This window comes from Muntiacus reevesi, chromosome X, assembly GCF_963930625.1.
Source record: "Muntiacus reevesi chromosome X, mMunRee1.1, whole genome shotgun sequence".
Classification (NCBI taxonomy): domain Eukaryota; kingdom Metazoa; phylum Chordata; class Mammalia; order Artiodactyla; family Cervidae; genus Muntiacus; species Muntiacus reevesi.
In genome coordinates, this window is record NC_089271.1 from 96136280 (window position 1) to 96160420 (window position 24141).

The 24141-nt window shown below is 43.7% G+C and overlaps 1 protein-coding gene across 1 annotated transcript; it reads left to right on the forward strand.

Moving 5' to 3' along the window:
* Positions 1 to 395: 395 nt before the first annotated feature.
* Positions 396 to 1190, forward strand: LOC136154189 (melanoma-associated antigen 10-like). The gene has a single exon (XM_065916457.1). The coding sequence runs from the start codon at positions 396 to 398 to the stop codon at positions 1188 to 1190; it is 795 nt and encodes a 264-aa protein (XP_065772529.1).
* Positions 1191 to 24141: the final 22951 nt, after the last annotated feature.

The following is a 24141-nucleotide window of genomic DNA, read 5'->3' on the forward strand; positions in this document are numbered from 1 at the left end:
TCCAGGCAGTCCCAGGAGTCAAGGTGAGGAGGGTGCCCAGAGTGTGCACCAGGAGCTCCCCATCCCAGAACAGAGGGGACCCCACAAGGGCTTAATCCCCCACCTTGTCAGCCCTGGAAATCCCAGACTGTGCTGACTGCACCATGGGGAGACAGCTCCCTTCCTCTTTCAGGTAGCCAGCGGACTGGCTGCCCTGGAGGCTTGCCCCTGTGAGGTCTGAGAGCACCCCACAAAAGGAGACCTGTAAGTGGCCTGTGTGAGACCGCCCAGGGTGTGGATCTCAGCTGAGGCCATTCACAGCCCCTCTCTCCCCTAGCCTGGCCCGTGATCCCCATCTATTCCCCTGCCCCACTCCTGTCTGTGGTTTGATCCCAGGCATCGTGCTCGTGGTCGAGATGAGTGAGCTGAGCAAGTCCGAGGAAGGCTTTCCGGACCCTGGTGAGGCCCAGTGCCCAGTGAATGTGCAGCTCTTGGGGGCTGAGGCAGGGGTGGCTGCATCCACCTCAGCCTCCTCCCTCACAGTGTCCTCCGTAGCCACTGGGGAGCCCTTGCCCCAGGAGGCTCTGAAGGAGATGAAAGCTAACCTAATAAAGTTCCTGCTCTTCAAGTATCGAACCAAGGAGCTGACCTCCCAGGCGGAAATACTGAAGAAGGTCCTCAGGGATAACCAGGAGCACTTCCCGGTGGTCTTCAGCCAAGCCTCACAGTGCCTGGAGCTGGTCTGTGGTGTGGAGGTGAAGGAGGTGGACCCCAGGGAGCACATCTACATCATGGTCCCCAACCTGGGCCTCACCTGTGATGTGATGCTGAGCGGTGGGCAGAGCATGCCCAAGGCCGGCCTCCTGGTGCTGATCCTCAGCCTGATCATGAGGAATGGGGACCGCGCCCCTGAGGAGAAGGTCTGGGGAGCACTCAGCAGATTGGGTGTGTGTGTTGGGAGTGTGCACTGTGTCTTTGGGGATCCCAGGACACTTCTGACACACGTGTGGGTGCAGCAGGGGTACCTGGAGTACCGGCAGGTGCCTTACAGCTACCCTGCTCGCTATGAGTTCCTGTGGGGTCCCCGGGCCTATGTGGAGACCAGCAAGCAGGAAGTCATGGAATTTCTGCTCAGGGTCAAAGAAAGGGCTTCGAGGGCCTTCCCACCCCTGTCTGCAGAGGCTGTAAGGGAGGAGGATGAGGCTGCCTGAGCCAGAGCAGGATCCAGGTGATCCTTCCCTCTGTGATTGAAGACGGAGTGGTCAGCCTTCTCAGAAGTGAGGCCCTGGGGCACTTTGGGGAACCAGTCTATAGCATCTTTGGGTTCCTGTTCTCTATGATGACTTGGAGATTCATCTGCTTTCCTTAGAAAAATTTCAAACTTTGCTTGTTTTCATAGAAGACTAAATAAACTTCAGTGTCTTAGCTTCATGAATGATGCTGATCACAGAGCGTTTGTGCTTATCCAATTCATGAACAAGAGTTTTGCTGTTTTGTAAAAGATATTGGAAACTCTTCCATTGTGTTTTGTGGTCCTGAACAGAATGGAGTGGAATTGAAATTAGAACTGTTTTGGAAAAGTGAGCTTATTTAGCAGCAACATTGATGGGGGACGAACTAGATGATAGAAATACTTGTAGAGAATTCATGCTTCTGTCCTTCTTGTGTGTCATTTTCAAAAACTAAATTATCTCTTGTGCATTTGGATTTGCCTGGGTTATTTAAGGAAGTAGCAGATAATTAATTGAGCCCCCTGCTCACTGGCTCGTGTATTCCAAAGACCTTTACGGAGCCTCTGCTCCGTGAAAGGCTGGGTTTGCAGTAGGGACACTAGGAGAAGCAGGACACCCCCACACCTAGAGCGATGCTCTAGTAGCCCTAGTCACACAAAGAAGGTGGAGAGAAGTCCCCTAGTCCCACTAAACAAGGCAGCATGGGGCGGGGCGGTGAGGCTCCAGGAGGAGCACTAGAATGTCAGTGTCTGAGCCAGGGTGTTCTGGGACTTTGGGAAGCTGGGTTCCTTCTGTGGGAGGTCATTGTGATGAGGCTGCATGATGGCATCCCTCAGACCTGCCGACAGTGTATCTTGGGTGTGACAGGAAAGTCTGAAATGAATCATTGATGTGAGGTGTCCTTTTGCGTCTTGGATAAAACACAGAGAGATCTCTTTCTGGGGTGGGAAGGAAGGGGTCCTGACAGTTGTTGCATTGCTGTTAACCACAGGGACAAAGGAGGTATTTTCTACCACTGCCCCACCATCTGCTCAGAATCCTGGAGAAATGTGCATGTTGCTTTGAAGTATGGCCAAGTATTCCCTGGGTTGGCCCTCTTCTCTCTGTCCTGGGAAAACTGATTACCAATATATTGAAATGAGCATTTACTTGGTCATCTGGACTTTATTTTGGCCACTTGTGACCATGGTCTAGATTTCAGAGGGATGAAATGAGTGAAAGTGGAGAAATCCTGCTGGCTGACTGGATCCTGGGAACTTTGATTCCCAGCCGGGAAAGACACTGTTTCCCACCCCCTCAAACACACACTAACAGCAAAATTGAATAATATAACCTCTAGGAGGAAAACACACAGAACAGCAATTTTGACTGGTTTTCTATTCCGTTTCCTGTTGAGCTGCCAATCCTATGAGGTGTCTTGAAAACAAAACTATTTCCAGAGGAGAGAGGGACAGAGTCTGAGATCTGAATAACACCAGAAATAAGTGCTAGCCAGTAAAGATGCAACATCCACCAGCGTCCCTGGGTTCACGCAGGTTCAGAAGTGTGGAGACAGCAGAGACTCACAGGCTAAGGCTGTGCCTGGCATCAAATGACAGGAGCGAGTTCTGGGCCTAAGGAGGTGGTGAGGTCACTGCAGTGGGGTGTGCATGTGGGTGCAACGGGCTGAAGGGGCAACTCTAAGGGCTAGCTCTCCCTGCTGAGTGCCAGAGAACAATGGGAACAGGAGATGTGATTCTGGCCACACATGTGGTCACTGCCACATAGTCAACGGACACTTGGAAAAGGTAGAGAATTTCAAGACTCATGTGACCTGCTCAGACTCTCTTCCCCAAAACATAGGTGATTTTGTCTTTTTTTTTTTTTTTTGAGATTTTGTCATTATAAATTCTAACTGCTGCTCTTTGTTGAGCATCTGTTAGGCAGTGTGGAATTGGAGAGATCTTAGGTGCTCCACCACCTCTTGTCTTCCTCTCTCCCTGCACACATGGGGACATGAGCCTGCCAGGCCTCTTCACTTAGGATGGGTGATGCCATGACCCGTGATCAATGAACTTTGAGAAGAAGCATTTTTGTCATGACCATTTGTTTTGAAGGGACACAGGCACCTGGGAGTTAATCCTCAAGTCAGGACAACACTAAGACACAGAGCACTCCGAGTGAGGTTTTTCTTGCAGAGACTAAAGTCCTGTACTTCTGACCCTTGAGAGAGGCTGCCCGCAGGGAGCTGGCTACAGGAATTCCACGCACCTCCAACCCACAGCGTGCCCCCACCCACCCTGAGCTGCACTGTCACTCCCCTCGGGGTTCTGCTCGTTCTCCATCGGGAGGATAGCAGCCAGCTGTCAAAGGTCCCTGTTGGAGTTGGGAGCATCCTCCTCATGGGCCCCAGCCACGAGCCCCCCCGCCCGAAACAACCCTGCTGCCCACAGTGCCCCCACTCCCTCAGAACCTGGCCTTGGGTTTTGTCCTACCTGCCCCCCACTGAGAGTGGCTTAGGCCCTGGTCCTGATGACCTCATGTGTGTATCTTTATCTGAAAGTCCCAGAGCAGCATCCCCTTCCACAGTGCTACAGGTAGAGCTGGCAGGACTTGACACTCCTTATGGTCAGTCAGTAGTAATCATTGCCATGGATTCATGGGGTGCATCTCTATGATCCTGAGGTGTATCAGACCATTCCCTGTGGAATCCCACGTGTTGGAGAAAACTCAGGGTCTTCTAAATGTGACTGTAAGGTCATGGATTTTGAGCCTGAGTATGAGAGGAAAAGGGGTGTCTGGTCAGCCACCTGCAGAGCCTACTAGGAGCCAGTCGGACTGTTTGAATAGAGGACAGGCTCTAGCAGATGGCAAGGGTGGTACCCAGGATGCCCTCCTAGGTGCCAGAGTCTCCAGACTCAAACGAGGATTTGGAAAGGAACCAGGCAGAGAGGACACTGGGGTCCCAGGGGTGCAGGCTGCAAAGAGAGCCGGCTTCCCCAGAGAGGTAGAAGCAGCAAGCCCCTGGAGATCCCACCTGACCTGCCCAGGGCTGGTCAGGAGAGGGAGCGGGGAGGAGATGCTGCTGCAGGTGAGCTGCCTCCCTGGCCTCCATGAGGACATCTGTGCTCTGAGGCCAAGGCCGGGACCCGGGGGGTCACTCCAGGATGGACATGTGACAGCCATCATAACAAGTACTCCTCATGCCCCTTATTGGATATGACTGTTAGGTGTGGATGGGATCTAGCTCTGGGTACATAAGAACCTCAGGCCTTTGGCTGCTAGGAGGCCCAAACTGCCCCCTGCCCCCACCGACTTATCTGGAGGTCATTTTCAGGATCCAACATCTTCAGCACCTGCCTCTGTGTGAAAACACACCACCCTGTTCCCAAGCTGGTCTTGCCCAGGCCATCACCACTTGGACAGGCGCCTCCCCTTCCTTAAGGATTCAGTGAATGTTCTGCTCCTCTGAGAAGTCCCTGTGTTTCCTCATGGCTTCCCTGGAGGCTCAGTGTTAAACAATCCACCTGCAAAGTGGGAGACACAGGTTCGATCCCTGGGTGGGAAGATACTCTGGAGGAGGAAATGCCATCCCACTCTGGTATTCTTGCCTGGGAAATCCCATAGACCAGAGCCCAAGGGCGTGGGTGGGCTACAGTCTGTGGGGTCACAAGGAGTCGAACATGCTGAGCGACTAAGCATGTTCACACATACACACAGCTAAAGTTTTGCTCTGGGCCCTTGTTTCTTTGGCAAGACACTGATCCTTGCCTGGAACTTCTCAGACATCTGTGGCAAATAACACTGGCAGACATCTTAAAGTGGTTTTTGAGCATTACAGGGTTCTAGGTCTATACCTGACCTCGATTGGTGGCTCTTCTCATATCCAGGGAAAACATCTATGAGTTTGGATAAGGGCAGTGTTTGTGGGGCTTGAGAAAAATTGGATCCAGAGATGTTTCTGTGGTGGAAGAGGCCTGGTTAGTGTATTATATTAGACTGGAGGTTAAGGCAGAGGAAAAGCTGAAGATAATTTAGGAAGGGTTGTTTCACACTTACAAGTTCCGTGTGCTTGTGCTTGGTTTCCTATTTCCTTTTTTTAAGATACTCAGCATGTTTTGCCGTAAGTTTCCTTGTGTCTTTTATTTTGAAACTGTCAATAGACTTTAGTTTGACCTTTTCCTTTGTAATCCTTAAAAATTTGAATAATATTTGTGAAAATAGTGGAATTCTCATATGCCCTCTCCCAGTTTCCCCTATTCCTAATATCTTACATTAATATGATACATTTATTACAATTAATGAGGAAGTATTGATGCATTATTTTTTATCAACTAAAGCCCACACTTGACTCAGATTTCTATAGGTTTTTACCTGCTCCAGGATCCTGGCCAGGAAACCACCCTAACATTTAGTTGTAATGTCTCCTTGGGTTCCTCTTAGCTTTAACAGTTCTTTGTTTTGGATGATCTTGACAGTTTTGAGGAGTACTCAGTAGATGTTTTGAACAATGTCCCTTGATTGGGAGATTTATCTGATATTTTACTCATGACTAGTCTGGGATTATGAGTTTGGGGGAGGAATATTACAGATGTAAAATCCCATTCTCATCACAGCATAGCAAGTGTGTATTCTATTAGTACAATTCATCATTGGTGATGCTCTCATTGATCATATGGCTGAGGTAGTGCTTGTCAGGTGTCTGTGCGATAAAGTGATTGTTTTATGTCCCCTTTCCATCTGTCCTCTTTGGAAGAAAGTCTCGATGTATGGTCCATGGCTTCAGGGGTAGGAAGTTGCGCTCCACTCTCTAGAAGTGGGAGTGTCTGCATAAACTGGAATTTTTCTCTGTGGGAGATTTGTCTATCCTTGTTTGCGTAATTAAGAAATCATTAATTTTTCTCAGTGTGGACTCATGGTATTTATACTATACTTTGGGTTAAAATCCAGTACAACATTATATATTTTTATTTTCAAATTGTTCTCAGATTGGCTATTGGGAGTTCTTCCTGTCAGCTGCCTTTGTAAATAACTTTGTCATATCCCTGGACATTTTGCTTCCTTTTTTGAAAAAATTTTGGGTACTTTTTTTCACATGATACAAAGATGCTCCAGGCTCATTTTCCATATTTCCTGACCCAACTCTAGAATCATCAATTTTTCCATGGAACCCCTTGTTCCTTTTGTTGTCAAAAGGTATTGGCAAATCTCGATCTGTACACTCATTGTGCTCATTGATACGGAAGGGTCATTGGTCTGGGGACCTCTTGGTTGAGAGAGCAAAGAATTATAGATGTACTTCCTATCATGTGTTTATGTATATATCTAGAAATATTTTAGGTGGTAAAGATTTCATGGATATGACAGCAAAAACAGAGGCAAAAAAAAAAAGAAAGACATATATAAATTGGACCTGATCAAATAAATAAATAAATGAATAAAAGTCTGTGAATCAAAGAACACTATCAAGGAAGCTACCATATGATCCAGCAATTCCGCATCTGAGTGTATATTCTAAAGGAAATGAAAATAAGATATCAAAAAGATATTTTCACTCCTACGTTTATTACAGCAATGTTCACAGTATCCAAAACATGGATACAATCTAAGTGTCCGTCAGTGGATGAACGGATAAAGAAGATGCGACATATTCAACATATTCTGCCATCTGCAACAACTTGAAAGGAGCTTGAGGACATTATGCCAAGTAAAATAAGTGACACTGAAAAAGATAAATACGGTTTGTTACATGTGGAATCTAAAAAGGACAAACTGGGACTACCCTGGTAGTCCAGTGGCTAAGACTCTGCACTTCCAGTCCCGGGATCATGAATTTGATCCCTGGTTGGAGAACTAAAAACCCACATGCTGAGCAACAAGGACAAAAACAAAATAAAAATAAAAATAAATTTAAAAAGTACAAAGGACAAACAGAGAAATGGGGAAGAGAGTGGTGTTTACAAAGAATTAGGGGATGGGGAAATAGGGACAGACTGTTCACAGGGTACTAGCCCCCACTTATAATACTAACAGGTTGTGGAATCCAGTGTACAGCAGGATGCTTATAGCTCTATTCTGCATCAAATACTTGACTATTGCTAAGAGAGTAGAACTTCTACATTCTGAACACACACACACACACACACACACACACACACACACACACAAATGTGATAGAATGGAGGTGGTAGCTAATACGACGTCACCATTTATAAATGTATCATATCAACATGTCAAGATTTTTGCTTGAACTCCATCCCTCCTTGCTAGCAAGGCTTCTCTTCTAGTGAAGTAAACCTAACTGCAATGGTGGTGTCATTCACCCATATGATACTTCCAGATTGGAGCAAGAAACAGTGTGAGTGAAATTTTAAACGTCCCTTGGGAGCTACTGTCGCTTCTGGCTCCAGTACAGCATCCCACATGACACGCCCACATCCCACAAGGATTCTGCAGATCAGAATCCTTTTCTGCTTGTTCTAATTTCTTAAAGCTGGCATCTGTACACTGTCAGACTTTTTAAATTTCAAATTCCCTTACCTTCCCTGACTGAACAGCAGGAATACCTAACGGGACTAGAGGACACATGCAGGTTAAGAATCGCTTTCCTGGTTCAAAGATCGATTACGCAGAAAGCGTCACCTCTCCCCCCACATGCAAATAGAGAACAATGTGAGTCCATTCCCCAGCTTTGACGATTACCACCACACAGTCAAGTTTAGTAAACACCACATGACAGAGCAAGATGCAACAGACCAGCAGACATGGGTGAAGACTGTCTAACAGTATCTCCATAGAGCTCTGCTCTCCTAAAGTCCGATTCTGAATTTTGCACCTGCCTATGGCCCTCATGTGTAATGGGTCTTGTATATTTTCATCAGTTGAACTGTCTTTGAAGTGAACTTGAAACACACTTGATTAATCCTTCACAAAGTGATGAATTACTCTTGGTTCCAGTTATCTGAATGAAGCGATACAAAGAGAGACCCACCTGCCTTGGATTAGAGTCAAGGCCTCCCCGCCCAGGAGTCAGGAGCCAGAATCACTCCCAAGGAGATGAGCATCTATGTTGCAATATCTGTAGAGATAATAAACAGAGACTTTCCCTCTTGATGTAGAGGAACCTCTGTTCTAGGTCACATTGCCCTGACTGTGGGCTTCCCAGGCTATTTTCCCCGCTCTAGGTTTGAACGCAATGTCCAGGTTAACAGAGGCCAGGACAAGAGCCACTCTACCCCTGCTTCGACTTATCTGGGTCTTTCCCACACTCCCTCCACAAAACCCTTTCCAAACTCTGCCAGCTGGGAAAGGCTGCACAGAGAGCTGGCTCTCCAGGGTGAGATCTTGAGAATGCCCATTTCCCCCTCTGGGAACTGGAGAAATGTTCTCTATCATGGTAACTCCATGTCTCCCACCGAGTGTTAGCAGTTGCTCCTGTGATGAGTAAGCACCAATGTCTGCAGAAGCTGTGCTGAACTGAGAGTGGCTGTGATTGATTTCCTAGAACTCCATCACTTTCTTGTAGGAGTCCATGAAATTGTCCTTTTATTTGAGAAAAGGACCATGATATTCAAATAGCTGTGCACCCCACCCTTAACTCAGTGGACAGCCAGAGTGTCCTGCACTGTGTGGAGCTCAAGAGTAAAGTGGTGAGGGATAAAGAGGGACTCATGGTTGCCACAAACTAGTTGGATGTTTTCAATTATTTTGGCCACTCAGCATGCAGAATATTAGTTCCCTAACGAAGGATCAAACCCACACCCCGTGCGGTAGAAGCACAGAGTCCCAACTACTGGACCTTGAGGGAAGTCCCTTCAGTATTCTTAACCAGGATGCCTCAAAATTGTCAATTTCATCAAAAAAAAAAAAAAAAAACCACGAAGGTCTGAGAAACTGTCACTGCAAAGAGAAGTTAAAGGAAATATGACAGCTACATAGACTGTGGTATGCTGGATGTGAAATGATCCTCTAACAAAAAAAGAACATGGGGTAAGGACTAAATATTAAAATATAATATAAGCTAATTACTATTATAATATTATAATAAAGTAAATCGATCAATGAAGTAACAAATCATAAGCATTAAATATGAATACATTAAATACAAAGTTATTATGAATATAATAAATCATAAAATACAAAATCTGTCTATCTCACAAAAAATATGGCGTACAAAGTCGAAGGTATTTACAATTTAACCATTTACCAGGAAAGTTTGCTGATCCCTGTAATAAAGCAAAATAGCATGAATATACTGAGGGATTTATAACATGGGTAGAAGCAAAAGCCCTAGGCCCAAATCTGTAACCCTGTGGTGGGAGACTCATTAACAGCATGGCAGACACCTAAAATTTTGAGGGAGGGTGGTATTTCTCTTTGTAAAGAAAACTTCTGTGAGAAGTGACTGTTGCACTATTTTTGTATTATCTCACCACTTGGTCATCTAGGCGAATCCATTCAAGGGAAGTACACAACAGAGTGAAGAAACTAAACCCACCCACCCACCCCCGCCACTCTGAGTGAGAGGACCAGAAGGAAAGCCTGCTGGTAGCCAAAGAGTGAGGGCAGAGAGTGGAGAAGACCAAATGTGACCAAGGGATTCAAGCAAGCTGTAGTAACTCCTAAGTTCGACCTGAGCTGTGCATGTAGGACTCTCACCAGAGGCAGAATACCAAAAGCTTGGAGAACTACACCATTCCCCAAGGGACAGACTGGGCCCTGTGTGATTCACAAACACTATGCATCTAAGTATCACTGTATCAACCAGAGCAAAATGCACATTTATTTCAAGCACATGGGAAACATTCACCAAGATAGCATCCTATATCATCCAAACTAATTGAAAAAATTTAAATGATGCAGAGTTTGTTCTCTGACAAGAAAAGAATGAAACTGGAAGGCAAACAATATGGAAGGAGAAGAAAAATCTCAAAACACTTAGAAATTAATCAACCATCCATAGGTCAAATAGAGATTCTCAAGGAAGTAGAAACTGCACTGGGATGAATTAAAAGGAAAGTGCGATGTATTACAATTTATGGGATGTAGCTAAATCAGTGTTAAGAGGGAAAATTATACCATTTAATGTTTAGATTAAGAAAGAATAAAGACTAATAGATCAATAATCTATGCTTCCACCTTAACTTAGAAAAAAAAGAGAAAACTTTACCCAAAGAATCTGAAAACAAACAAACCAAAAACACAAGAGGAAAAGAAAAAAACTAAAATCAAAAATAAGGAAAGGAATTATGGGGAAAAAAGAAAACTGATTTATTGAAAAGATCAACAAATTGATAAAACTCTAGCCAGATAAGCAAAATTGAAAAGGAGAAGAAAAATGACTAATATCAGAAATGAAATGCTGACTAGCACTACAATTCTACAAGCCCTACAGTAAAGATGGTGGAAGGATAAAAAGAAAATACTAAGAACAAATTTATGTACAGTAGATAAATTCAAGAACTTAAATAGAATTGTACAGTTCCTCAAAATCCAGAAACTACCCAACACACCCCTGATGAAATGCATAACCTGTATAGTACTACAACTATTAGTGGGAGATCAGAAAGTGTTCGCTAAATAATGTCTTACTCACAGTTCCTGCAATCTAGTTGGATCAACTTTATTTGGCTCTCAATACATGAAACAGGTCAACGTGACCACAAACACAAACAGGAGCAGTGACAAGTACGCCTCGGCAAACATCTGTAGGAGAGGTGCCTGACACTTACATAGCCAACAGAGACAGAATTATTTTAAACCATGGGTAGCTTTTTTTTTTTTCCATTTATTTTTATTAGTTGGGGGCTAATTACTTTACAATATTGTAGTGGTTTTTGTCATACATTGGCATGAATCAGCCATGGATTTACATGTATTCCCCATCCCGATCCCCCCTCCCACCTCCCTCTCTACCCGATCCCTCTGGGTCTTCCCAGTGCACCAGGCCTGAGCACTTGTCTCATGCATCCAGCCTGGGCTGGTGATCTGTTTCACCCTAGATAATATACATGTTTCAATGCTGTTCTCTCGAAACATCCCACCCTCGCCTTCTCCCACAGAGTCCAAAAGTCTGTTCTGTTCATCTGTGTCTCTTTTTCTGTTTTGCATATAGGGTTATCATTACCATCTTTCTAAATTCCATATATATGTGTTAGTATACTGTAATGGTCTTTATCTTTCTGGCTTACTTCACGCTGTATAATGGGCTCCAGTTTCATCCATCTCATTAGAACTGATTCAAATGAATTCTTTTTAATGGCTGAGTAATATTCCATGGTATATATGTACCACAGCTTCCTTATCCATTCATCTGCTGATGGGCATCTAGGTTTCTTCCATGTCCTGGCTATTATAAACAGTGCTGCGATGAACATTGGTCATAGGCCTATTTTTTGTGCTTAGGTATCTATCACCTTACTGTCTCGACCTCTCTGTTGCTAGAAGGGTGGATTTGCTAACCAAACACAGTCTCAGGTCCTTTTGACTTAAGCGAAAGAGAAATAGAATTACTAAATACTCCTTTCATACACTCACTTTTGTGTAATAGTGACAGGAAGGCCAGGCCTGGAATTCAAACTGTGCGGGCACTTGTTTCTTGTGTACTGACATTAAACTCATACACTATCAGTGAAGGGCCAGAATATTTATCCTGTTACAAGGGTCAAAGGTCTCTGTGTCTTGATATGTGCCAGAGAATACTTTAGGAAAGACTGGGTTTTATACTTCTGGAAGTCATCAGAATATTGTACTCCTCCAAACCTAAATTCCCTTCCTATTGTGCCTGGTTGGTCATTTCCTCCTAAATGCCACTTTGGTTACCCAGCACTTGGAGGACGTGGGCTCAGATTGTCATTTTCTGAGGAGCTCTTTCTTGCCATCATTTTGTTCTTTCACAGCAGTGATCAGATTTTCATGAAAAATGGGATTTTTTAAAGCTACCCATGGCAGTTCTATTTCCAGTATTTTTAGATAGAAATGGAATATTGCACATGACCATAGTTTAGGGAGTCCATAATACACAATGTGGATGCTCATTTGGTGTTTTCAGCTCCTCATGAAGACTTCATGGTTTCCTGGGTTTGGGGCCATGATGTTGAGCAGTCACTGGATGGAGTTTGACCTGAAAGAATAAAGAGAACATAGGTGAACTGAATGTGTGTCTTATTGAAACACTTTAATCTCAAAATGAGCAAAGGATTGTTCTTAGATGGGAGTTTAAATGCTGCCCTTCTTTTGAGGTATTCATCAGTACATTGCAAACTGAGAACATTTAAGCTTTCCTCATACCCAGTGAGGATAGTATAGAAGAAATCAGATCCAAATCCCACACCCAAAAGGAACTGAGGAGGATGAGAGGAGCCCAGGTGTGATCATGTCACTCTGCTGCTTAATTCTCTACCACCCATAAAAGAAAAAGCTTCACAGGTGTTGCCAGTGGAAACAAACCTTTCTGCCAATGCTGGAGACATAAAAGATGCAGGTTCGATCCTTGGGTTGGGAAGATCTCCTAGAGAAGGAAATGGCAACCCACTCCAGTATTCTTCCCTGGAGAATCCCATGGACAGAGGAGCCTGGAGGACTACAATCCACAGGCCTGCAAAGAGTCTGCCACGACTGAAGCCACTTAGCATGTAAAATAAGGTCCACACCACTTCCTCTGATATTCAGGGTCCCTCTAAGTTGGACACAAACCCCCATATATTCTCTATTTACACCATGATCCCATTTATTGCTTTCCATGTTGGAAGACTTCTCTTTCACTGCAGGAAATAGGGCTTAATATTTTTTGTTGGGTTGTAATTTGTGTCACAAGTTAGCCATAGTGATTTCTGGGCTGGTTATTTAGGAAATGATCCAAGTGCTAGCTTCCTCTCTTCCTTATTTCTGCCTCTGAGCTCAAGAGAGGAGAAAACCTGACAAACACTCCTTCAGCTAGGTGATCAAGGTAAATATCAATGGTGATAAATCATGTTGATAGAATGTACCCTTGATATGATGTGATAAGAATGGCACATTGTCTCTCTGGTCTTCCTCCCCAAAACACATTATCGCAGTTGAATACTTTGGACTAACACTTATTTTTATGATGACTGGATGTTGATTTTTATTTGATGCTTTTCTGTATTGACATTGGTCTGATTTTTCTCACTCAATCTGTTATTGTAATAAGGCAATCCTGGGCTTATGCATTCCCAGATCCATCCCTCATTCCTCCTTGCTCTGTTCTAGTGTATACAGGAGCCGGCTCCGACAGGCTGCAATCAAACTAGCAAAGAGTTGGCTGCCGTTTTGGTTCAGCTTACCAGAGACACCAGCAAGAGATTAGAATCCTGGAAGACAGAGAAGTCAAAGATTTTTCTCCTTCCTCTGACTTCTCCCCTGGTGGCTCAGATAGTAAAGTGTCTGCTTACAATACGGGAGACCCGGCTTCGATCTCTGGGTCAGGGAGATCTCCTGGAGGAGGAAATGGCAACCCACTCCAGTACTCTTGCCTGGAAAATCCCATGGACAGAAGAACCTGGTAGGCTACAGTCCATGCGGTGGCAGAGAGTCGGACATGACTGAGTGACTTCACTTTCACTTTCTGCATCAAGTGGCTTGTCCTTCAGTGGTTCCATATTCTCCATGGCTCCTGCCATTCAACCATGAGATTGACCCATCCTGGCTCTGAATCCTGTTGATTCCAACACCCAAGTTCCAGTAACACGATCTCCTTTCTTTGTCCTTCCATCCTAGAGGTGAGTGATTTCCTCATGTTGCTAATCATTGGGTTTCCCAATTCTCTCCTGCTTGACTTCTTACCACTTTTGTAACCAACCTCATGCATTAAGTTCCCTCCATTTTACATATTTGCAGTGGCTACTATTTTCCTGGACAATCCTTGGCTGTTACATGCAGCCAATTATAATGACTGATCTTCTAGTGTTAAACTCCTTTGCATTCCTGGCATAAACCCATCTCTGTCACCAGCAGTTAAAAATGTTTGTCTCTTCTGTAATTAATAAAAATAATAATAAAACAAAATACCCCTGGGCTCTGAAACTTTCCCCAAATAAAGTATCTTTCACCATCATCTTCACAGCCTTCTCAAAACTAATTTTTTACACTCACTCGTTTTGGGGCATACATTGAAAAATTCAAATAGCATACATGATAGAGTGATTTAGTCAACTTGTAAAAAAATTCAAGCAATATACATGAAGTTAAATAGCATGGCTTGTGTAACAGAGCCAAAATGATACTCAAAGGAAAATATATAACCTTAAATAGATGTATTAGAAAACAAGAAATATTTAAATCACCCAAGAAATTCAGGAAGCTAGGTAATGAACATCATATGAAACCTTAAGTAATAGAAGGTAGGGGATTAATGAGGATAAGTGTAGAAATATTGAATTAGAAAGCAGTAAGGCCAAACAAGAAATGCCAATTACTTGAAAATATTTATGAAAAAGACTTTTTTCCCCCAAAATATGACCAGATACTAAAGAAAAAATATAACATGTAAACAATATAAATTAAAAGTGTATAAGCTATAGATGCAAAAGATATTTAAATGTTGTAAAAACACAGCAAATATGTTGTATGATTCCCTCATAATAAGCAAATGGTGATCAAGGAAAATTTTCTCCATATGAAAGTATTTCAGGTAATAAGCTAAAATTGAATGAGAGAATTTGAAAATTGCCCCTCTGCAACCTCCAGTGGGTAAATGAAGGTGAGGATCATCAATGACTGCCAACTCAGCACAAAGGACAACAGGTATTATGTTCTTCTTAATGGAAGTACATGGTGTCACCTAGGTAGCAGGCTTGTAAATAAACAAGTTAATCAAGCTTCTACCTGTTACTACCAATTTAAAAAACTGTTGAGGGGCCAATCTGATTTCGGTGTTGATGATCTGGTGATGTCATGTGTAGAGTCTTCTCTTGTGTTGTTGCAAGAGGGTGTTTGCTATGACCAGTGCATGCTCTTGGCAAAACTCTATTAGCCTTGCCCTGCTTCATTCTGTACTCCAAGGCCAAATTTGCCTGTTACTCCATCCAGGTGTTTCTTGACTTCCTACTTTTGCATTCCAGTCCCCTATAATAAAAAGGACATCTTTTTTGGGTGTTAGTTCTAAAAGATCTTGTAGGTCTTCATAGAGCTGTTCAACTTCAGGTTCTTCAGTGTTACTGGTTGGAGCATAGGCTTGGATTACCGTGATATTGAATGGTTTGCCTTGGAAACAAACACAGATCATTCTGTCGTTTTTGAGACTGCATCCAAGTACTGCATTTTGGACTCTTTTCTTGGCCATGATGGCAGAGACATTACTTTGTCAACAAAGGTCCGTCTAGTCAAGGCTATGGTTTTTCCGGTGGTCATGTATAGATGTGAGAGTTGGGCTGTGAAGAAAGCTGAGTGCGGAAAATTGATGCTTTTGAACTGTGGTGGTGGAGAAGACTCCTGAGAGTCTCTTGGACTGCAAGGAGATGAGAGGTCAACAGGCAGGAAGGCCAGGGGTCTCCAAACGGAAGAAATAGGCTGTAAGTGCCAGACATTTTTATCTCTCTTAAGTGGCAGGAGGAAACAAACCAGCGATATTTTTGTCTTCTCTATACAAATTTAAAAGGAGGTTTCTCTTAAAATGCTGTGTTGCCATGACACCTGGTTTCACCTGAAGCTAACTATTCTCAAACCTTGAGTTAACCAATACATTTTTTTATGGAAATGTTTATTGTAAAGCTATGTTAATTTACCCCAGACTCTGTAAGTTCCGCCAAATGGCCTAACCTCCTTACTCAGATATCGTTCCCCTAATCTATGTAAACGAAACTATTTGTTTGGTAATCTGCCCTTCTACAAGATTCAAGTCAATCGTTTTATGACCAGGGATGAATTATCTGGTGCAATTCTAGATTCTAAGACCTTCCTTTCTTTTCATTAACAGACTGTGAGTGACTATATAGCTTACAGCTAAAGACTAGGAGGTGGGTACTCTCCTCCCCATTCTGATGCCTGTGTCAGAAGCTTTCTCTATCTCCTTTCTACTTTAATAAAAGTTTATTACACAAAAGCTCTGAACGATCCAGCCTCATCTCTGGCCCCGGATTGAATTTGTCTCCTCCAGAGGCCAAGAATCCCACGTCTTATTGTTCAGAAACAACCTTTCAGAGATCCAACCAGTCCATCCTAAATGAGATCAGCTCTGGGTGCTCATTGGAAGGACTGATGCTGAAGCTGAAACTCCAATACTTTGGCCACCTCATGCGAAGAGCTGACTCATTGGAAACGACCCTGATGCTGGGAGGGATTGGTGGCAGGAGGAGAAGGAGACGGAAAAGGATGAGATGGCTGGATGGCATCACCAACTCGATGGACATGAGCTTAGGTAAACTTCGGGAGTTGGTGATGGACAGGGAGGCTTGCCATGCTGCGATTCATGGGTTTGCAAAGAGTCAGACACGACTGAGCGACTGAAGTGAACTGAAATGAACTGAGGGGCCAAACGTGCTAAAAGAAATCAAACCGTTTCATTCAACATAATCTGTATTATGGGAAACTTGAAAAATACAAAACCTGCTTTTTTTCACAACAAAAACTACAGGAAAAGAAGATGATGCAAAAAGTTTCCCTATTGATTAAAAAAGACTTAAGGAACAGAAAAAAAAATTTTTTTCTAGTTGATATCAGAGGCTTTTCAGAATGAATACGGTCCTTCTGGTTGTTGTGGTACAAACAAACTAAAAAATAAATTAAGGTATAAGATAAATGTGGAAAATTGCTATATATCTGCTCTTGTTAAAACATTTAAATTTGGGGGAATGATCATTGTTTTGGGTTTATGTTTTATAAAAGATTCCTTGTGTTTTAGATATGCATACTGACATACTTAGAGATGAAACACCCTGATGTCTTGGACTACCTTCACATTAGTCCATTGGCAGAGATGTGGAGAAGGTAAAGGTACATTGGAACCAGATTGGCCATGTACTGCAGATGATTGATGCTAGCTGCAAAGTATATTGGGTCCCTTAAGCCATTCTATATTGCTGTATGTGTCTTGCAGTTTCTCATAATAATAAAGTTTTATTATAACTATCATGAAATTAAATTTGAAATTCTGGGTGAAATGGACAATTTTATTTTTTAAACGACCAAATTGGTCCATAAAGAAATAGAAAATTTTAAACAATATGAACTTTAAATGTACTCAACACCCAAGCTACCCTCTGGTGTTCCAAGACAGGCAATTTGGATGGCCAATTCTACCAAACGTCAGGGAAAGTTAATCACCGTCTTCAGTAAACTCTTGTGAAGCACACAAGAAAACTGGGAAATTATTTATTTTCTCAGACTAGCTTTCCTTTACCATAAAACCAGATGAGAACCCCCCACTCCTGCCATGAAAAGAACACTTGAGCAAAGTTCACCCACACAGTAGCAAATATCCTAAGCAAACTAATAGCATATTCAGTATAGCAGTGAATTACATGAACAGACAAGTTATGGCTAAAGAATGAAAATATGATTCAAACTAGAAAATAGCTCAATTATAATTCTCCAAAATAATAAATTAGGGGAAATCATTGAAGCATGTCAATGGATGTGGAAAAGCCTTTGAAATCAATTCAATATGAGCACAACTTTAACAAATTAAGATTAGAAAGGTACTTCCATTTCCTAATATCTACAGCATACATACTTAAATGTGAATTGTTGATGCATTCCCATCAGAGAGCCAACAGCCACCAGGCCCTGCAAGCTCTGCCCAGTCCCTCAGGCGCATCCTGCAGCCCAACACATGGAGCTCCCCACACCCGCTCACCTCCCAGATGAAGAACTGAGGCCGTGGGGATTGGGCATCTTCCCAGGACCAAATGCTAGTGAGGGCCAGGGTAGGCTCAGAGCCCTGATCTCAATTCCTCTGGAGACCCCTCCCTTCCCGCCCACCCCAGGCCTCGGCCTGACCTTGCAACTTCTCACACCTTCCTCCTCTCAGTGCTACACGATGCCTCTGCCTCAGAGGTGACAAAAAGCAGGCCCGTAGAAGGAAGGGGACAAGGAGAATCAGAAGTGCTGTGGGGCTGCTCTGGGGTTTGCTGAGAGCTGACTCTACCGGCGGCCAGGATTTCTTTCCAGTCCCAGCGCCTCCTGTGTGAGGGCAGTACCCTGTTCCTGCTGCTGCCATGGGACCTCCTGCCTAACTGAACCTGCCAGGCTGAGCAGCTCCTCGTTGCTGCCCCTGCTCAATGCTGCACAAGAGGATCTCCTGTCCTTCCCTAGACAGAGCATTCCGACTCCCTGCAGAAGTCCTCCGGCTGTCCCAGCCCTCACTCTGGAATCCCTCTGACATCTACAGTCCCTTTGCTTTGGCTAGTAAAATTTAGACACCTGGTAATCCTTCTGGGCAACTTTAACACATTCTCCAAATGCTTTCCCATTTGGTGTGTGAGTGCTCCCATTTGTCACGTAATCAGCTGGTTCCTTGGACATAAACCTGAAGTTAAAGAGAGGGATTTTTACTCTCCCTGCCCCCGACATTTGCAGCCAGATTTTAATGAGTGTCTTTGAAACTGGCCACCAGACCCATGCACAGATGAATGAGCTTAGTAGGTGGTCAAAATCCAAAGCCTCCACCTTACGGGATAGATGAGGAAAGACCCCAGAAGTGGAGCCAAGGTTTTCAAAGCTGAACTCTTGAAAAGTGAGGGATCCTGTTCTGAGATGAAAATATAGTTCCTTGGTAGCTCAAATTTTAAAAGAAAAAATAATTAGCCAGGTTTCCTTGGCCTCTTGTCTGGTACCTGACCCACAGGAAGGTCATGGTAGTCAGTGTGTCTAATGGTACCCGAGCAGGTGCTCAGGGAAGTCCAGTTGTGTGGAGGCAGCTGAGACTCCCAGGAGAAGATACCCTTGCACAAAAGGAAAGAGACCCTTCTCAATCGACTGACGCTACAGTCAGTATTACAGTCAGGAATGCAAAGGGAAGTACAGAAATGTGCTATGTGGTTATGTGCAAATCCACCTGACTGACATGTACATGCTCCTCTTAAGATTAATGTAACACAGTGGAATATTACCTATTAAAAAGAATGCATTTGAATCAGTTCTTATGAGGTGGATGAAACTGGAGTCTATTTATTATACAGAGTGAACTCAGTCAGAAAGAAAAACACCAATATATATGGAATTTAGAAAGATGGTAACAATGACCCTATATGCGAGACAGCAAAAGAGAGACAGATGTAAAGAACAGATTTTGGACTCTGTGGGAGAAGGCAAGGGTCAGATGATTTGAGAGAATATCACTGAAACATGTACATTACCATATGTGAAATAGATTGCCTATCCAGGTTCGATGCATGAGAGAGGGTGCTCAGGGCTGGTGCACTGGGATGACCCTAATGGACAAGATATGGAGGGAGGTGGGAGGAGGGTTCAGGATGGGAACACACGTACACCCATGGCTGATTCATGTCAATGTATGGCAAAAAAACCACTAGAATATTGTAAAGTAATTAGCCTCAAATTAAAATTAATTAATTAATTTTAAAAAAGATTAATGTGACATTGTGTTTGAAAACATTTGACATATAGAAGGCACTTAAATATCTTAAGAATATCAAGGCAAATATGGCCTTCTCAGAAACTCTTCCAAGAAATGAAGAAGCTAGTCATAACAAATGATAATGTCCACTCTTAATTGAGTGCATATTATGGATCACTGTATGAGAGGGACTACAAGTGCTCTTCCGTATTTTGTCTTCCTTTCCTCCACCCCAGACACAGGGGACGCTACATCGCCTGTCTACTTGCAGTTAGGAAGGGTCATGGGACTAGCCATCGCCACCAAGATACAAGCAGGTGCATTGTTGGTCACATCTGAAGCCAGTATGCCATCTCTGTGCTTTCTCTTTCACTCAGCAGCATACATGGCAGTTCAATGGTAAAACTCCAGAATGGAAACAGCATGTGAACTTGGGCCCCCTGAGGTCAGAGTTAGTGTCAGGTGCTCAGTCATGTCTGATCCTTTGCAGCTCCGTGGATTGAGGTTCACCAGGCTCTTCTCGGATGCTCCAGGCAGGAATACTGGAGTGGGTTGCCATTCACTTCTCCAGGGGATCTTCCCAAACTAGGGATAGAACCTGCATCTTCTGTCTCCTGTGTTGCAGGTGGTTTCATTACAGTCTGAGCCACCAGGGAAGCCCACGTTGAGCCATTCAAATTTCAGGTTTTGCCTGTTGTGTCAACTAGCAGTTACTTTAGCTGATATATAGCTACTATTTTTGCTTTCCTGATGGCTCAGATGGTACAGAAACCACCTGCAATGCAGGAGACTTGGGTTCAATCCCTGGGTCGGAAAGATCCCCTGGAGAAGAGCATGGCAACCCACTCCAGTATTCTTGCTCGGAGAATCCCATGGACAGAGGAGCCTGGCGAGTTACACCCCACGGGGTCTCAGGGAGTTGGACATGACTGAGTGACTAACACTAACTAATAAAGGTGTTGGTAGAGTTACTTAAGTATTGTATTTACAGTGATAATAGTGCATGCACTCTTCTCGAAAAAGCTTTTAATTAAAACTTCAGAGAAATCATATTTTTCCATCCACAAAGTTTCTTCAAATTTCAGCCCCATCTTCAGAAATATCCACAACTAACGATCTGGTGTATGTAATTTTAAAGCTGATTCTAGACTCACAAAATAATTGTTTGTGAGTCTGAGGATGTGGGGACTGATTATGACCATGGTGTGGCAGTGGCATGTGACAAGTTTATGTGGGCAGTACTTCGACAAGATGGCATGTGAAGGGAAGTCCCTCACAACAAGAGATCTTGCAGAGATATGGCGGCAAAAACTCAACACCCAGAAGGGCAAGATGTAATGGAAGTCCCAGAGGAAAAGGAATAAGAAAACGATGTCACCTTCTTGCACATTGGGGAATCCCTGGGTCAGAGAGCTCCAAAAGGCAGCAGTGGCTTGAAGTCTTACGGTTGCAAGTTATATTTATCTCATCTATGCCCAGGTCCTGTTATCTATGCCCAGCAGGTTTCAGTTCAGGTCAGTCCCTCAGTCGTGTCCGATTCTTTGCAACCCCATGGACCGCAGCAAGCCAGGCTTCCCTGTGCATCACCAACACCCAGAGTTTAGTCAAACTCCTGTCCATTGAGTCAGTGATGCCATCCAACCCTCTCATCCTCTGTCATCCCCTTAGGTCCTCCCACCTTCAATCTTTCCCAGCAGCAGGGTCTTTGCAAATGAGTCAGCTCTTTGCATCAGGTGGCCAAAGTATTGGAGTTTCAGCTTCAACATCAGTCCTTCCAATGAACACTCAGGACTGATTTCCTTTAGGATGGACTGCTTGGATCTCCTTGCCACCCAAGGGACTCTCAAGAGTCTTCACCAACATCACAGTTCAAAAGCATCAATTCTTCAGCACTCAACTTTCTTTATAGTCCAACTCTCACATCCATACATGACTACTGGAAAAACCATAGCTTTGACTAGACAGACCTTTGTTGGGAAAGTAATGTCTCTGCTTTTTAATTTTTTAATGTCTAGGTTGGTCATAACTTTTCTTCCAAGGAACAAGTGTCTTTTAATTCCATGGCTGCCGTCACCATCTGCAGTGATTTGGGAGCCTCCAAAAAGAAAGTCTGTTACCGTTTCCACTGTTTCCCCATCTATTTGCCATGAAGTGATGGGACCAGATGCCATGATCATATTTTTCTGAATGTTGAGTTTAAGCCAACTGTTTCACTCACCTCTTTCACTTTCATCAAGAAACTCTTTAGTTCTTCTTCACTTTCTGCCATAAGTGTGGTGTCATCTGCATATCTGAGGTTAGGGTGCAGTTTTTCAGGGTATGCCCAGAAAGCAGGTTCTAAATGGGGAAAATCAGTTTATTTGGACTATATTCAAAGTAATTAGATGTTCAAAAATTTAATCTTCTTGGGGAATATTTTAGGGTAGGGCTCCATCTCACACTTCTGTAACCATTCTGTAGCACACCCCACTCCTAGCCCCAAGCTTAACTTGCCTTCCTATTGTGCCTGATGGGTCATTTCATCCTAAATGCAAGCACAGTTCCCCCAGCACTTGTGTGACACTGGCTCAGCTTGTCATCCTATGAGGAGCTCTCTCTTGCCACCATCTTGTTGCTTCACAGATTTGATCTGAGTTTCCTGGAAAGTGGGACTTTTTACAGTTACCCATGGGCTAAAATGGTTTGTTGATGTTGGCTGTGTAAGTTTCAGGCACCTCTCCTACAGAGGTTTGCAGATATGTACTTGTGTCATTGCCCCCGTTTGTGTTTATGGTCATGTTGACATGTATTGGGAGCCAAATATACTTGATCTGACCAGATCATGTGATCTGTAAGAAATTTTCTGATCTTCTACTGACCGCCAAGGCCCAAGGTGGCCACCAGGACCACAAAGCATGACATGTGAGCTTTGACTTGAGCAACTCATCATCTAATAGGGGATCTGGCCACATACTCTTCACGGAGTTCTTGAGGCAAGATTATGGATTGGATTGCCATTTTCTCCTCCACTGGACCACGTTTTGTCACAACTGTACACTGTGACCTGTCTGTTTTGGGTGGCCCTGAATGCCATGGCTCATAGCTTCATTGAGTTATGCAAGCCCCTTTGCCTCAACAAGGCTGTGATCCATAAAGGGTACCCTGATCCTGGGAAAGATTGAAGGCAAAAAGAGAAGGAGGCTTCAGAGGGGGACATGGTTATATAGCACCACCAAATCAATGGGCATGAATTTGAGCAAACTCCGCGAGATAGCGTAGGACAGAGGAGCCTGGCGTGCTGCAATCCACGGGATTACAAGGAGTCAGACAAGACTTAGCAACTGAATAACAATAAATGGCCACATAAGAAAGTTCCTTCTTTATGTTCTAGAAGTGCCAAGGCATATAGACAACAAAAATGGGTAATTACATACATGTTTGTTTTTGAGTAAGAATCTTTAGTCAGACTTAGGTTTAATGGAGTTGTCAAAGAACAGAGCCTCTGAATCCAGCCAGCCTGGATTTCAATCCTGACTCTGCCACTTGCTGGCTATGTGACCTTGTGTAAGCTTTCAACCTCTCTGTTCCTCAGTTCCGTCATCTATAAACCACAGATAGCAATAGTACCTAACTCATGGGTCAGTTATGAGGACAAAACCAGGTAATATCTGTAAAGCACATTCAACAGCACCTGGCACATAGTAAATGCCAAGTGAGTGCTTATTAAATCAGCAAATTCTGACCTCACCAGACACTGCTGTGTAGGATTTTGTCATTCAGCTCGGTAAATGGAACTTGGGAAGTTTGTAAAACAGGGCTAAAACTTGTGCTCCACTGAGCTGTGATGAACTTGAAACACTAGGCCTTGTGGAAAGCATGCTGTATGGTTATCCTTAACGGAGGCCTGGAAACCCTCGGATCCTTCCATGCTCCAGAGTTTGCTATTGCACCTCTTGAGTGTTTTTACTGTTTCTGCAACCACCCAGTGGTCAATTCTGTGAAGTCCCTTAACATCCTGAATGTAGTCCATGAATACACCGGCTTATGGCAGGATGCATAAATACATCATAATAACAATGGTAACTGCCTATCATTACACTGCAGGTTATACAGTACATCATGGAGATGATCTTATTTGCTAAAACAAGCAACAGGGCACAATAGACTTGAGATTCTGGCTTTTGACTGAGCCGGAGCCAAATAAATACATTGGGAGCTCTATTCCTAGAGTTTTTGGCAGAACACATGGATGGCCTCCCTTCCCAAGACTTAAGCCTGTATTAGCTAAACTGCAGGGTATAACTTGCATTTCACTGTCCCTGTCATCTCTGCTGCCATTTCAGATCACAGAGGTCACAGTAATGATTTGAAACCAGATGTTTGCTATTCCTTAGCCTCTTCTCATTTAAATAAATAAGTAGCAGTAGATCAACATCC

Bases quoted from the DNA above. Each gene is read 5' to 3' on its own strand.
- LOC136154189 (XM_065916457.1), top strand. From the start codon at position 396: ATGAGTGAGCTGAGCAAGTCCGAGGAAGGCTTTCCGGACCCTGGTGAG.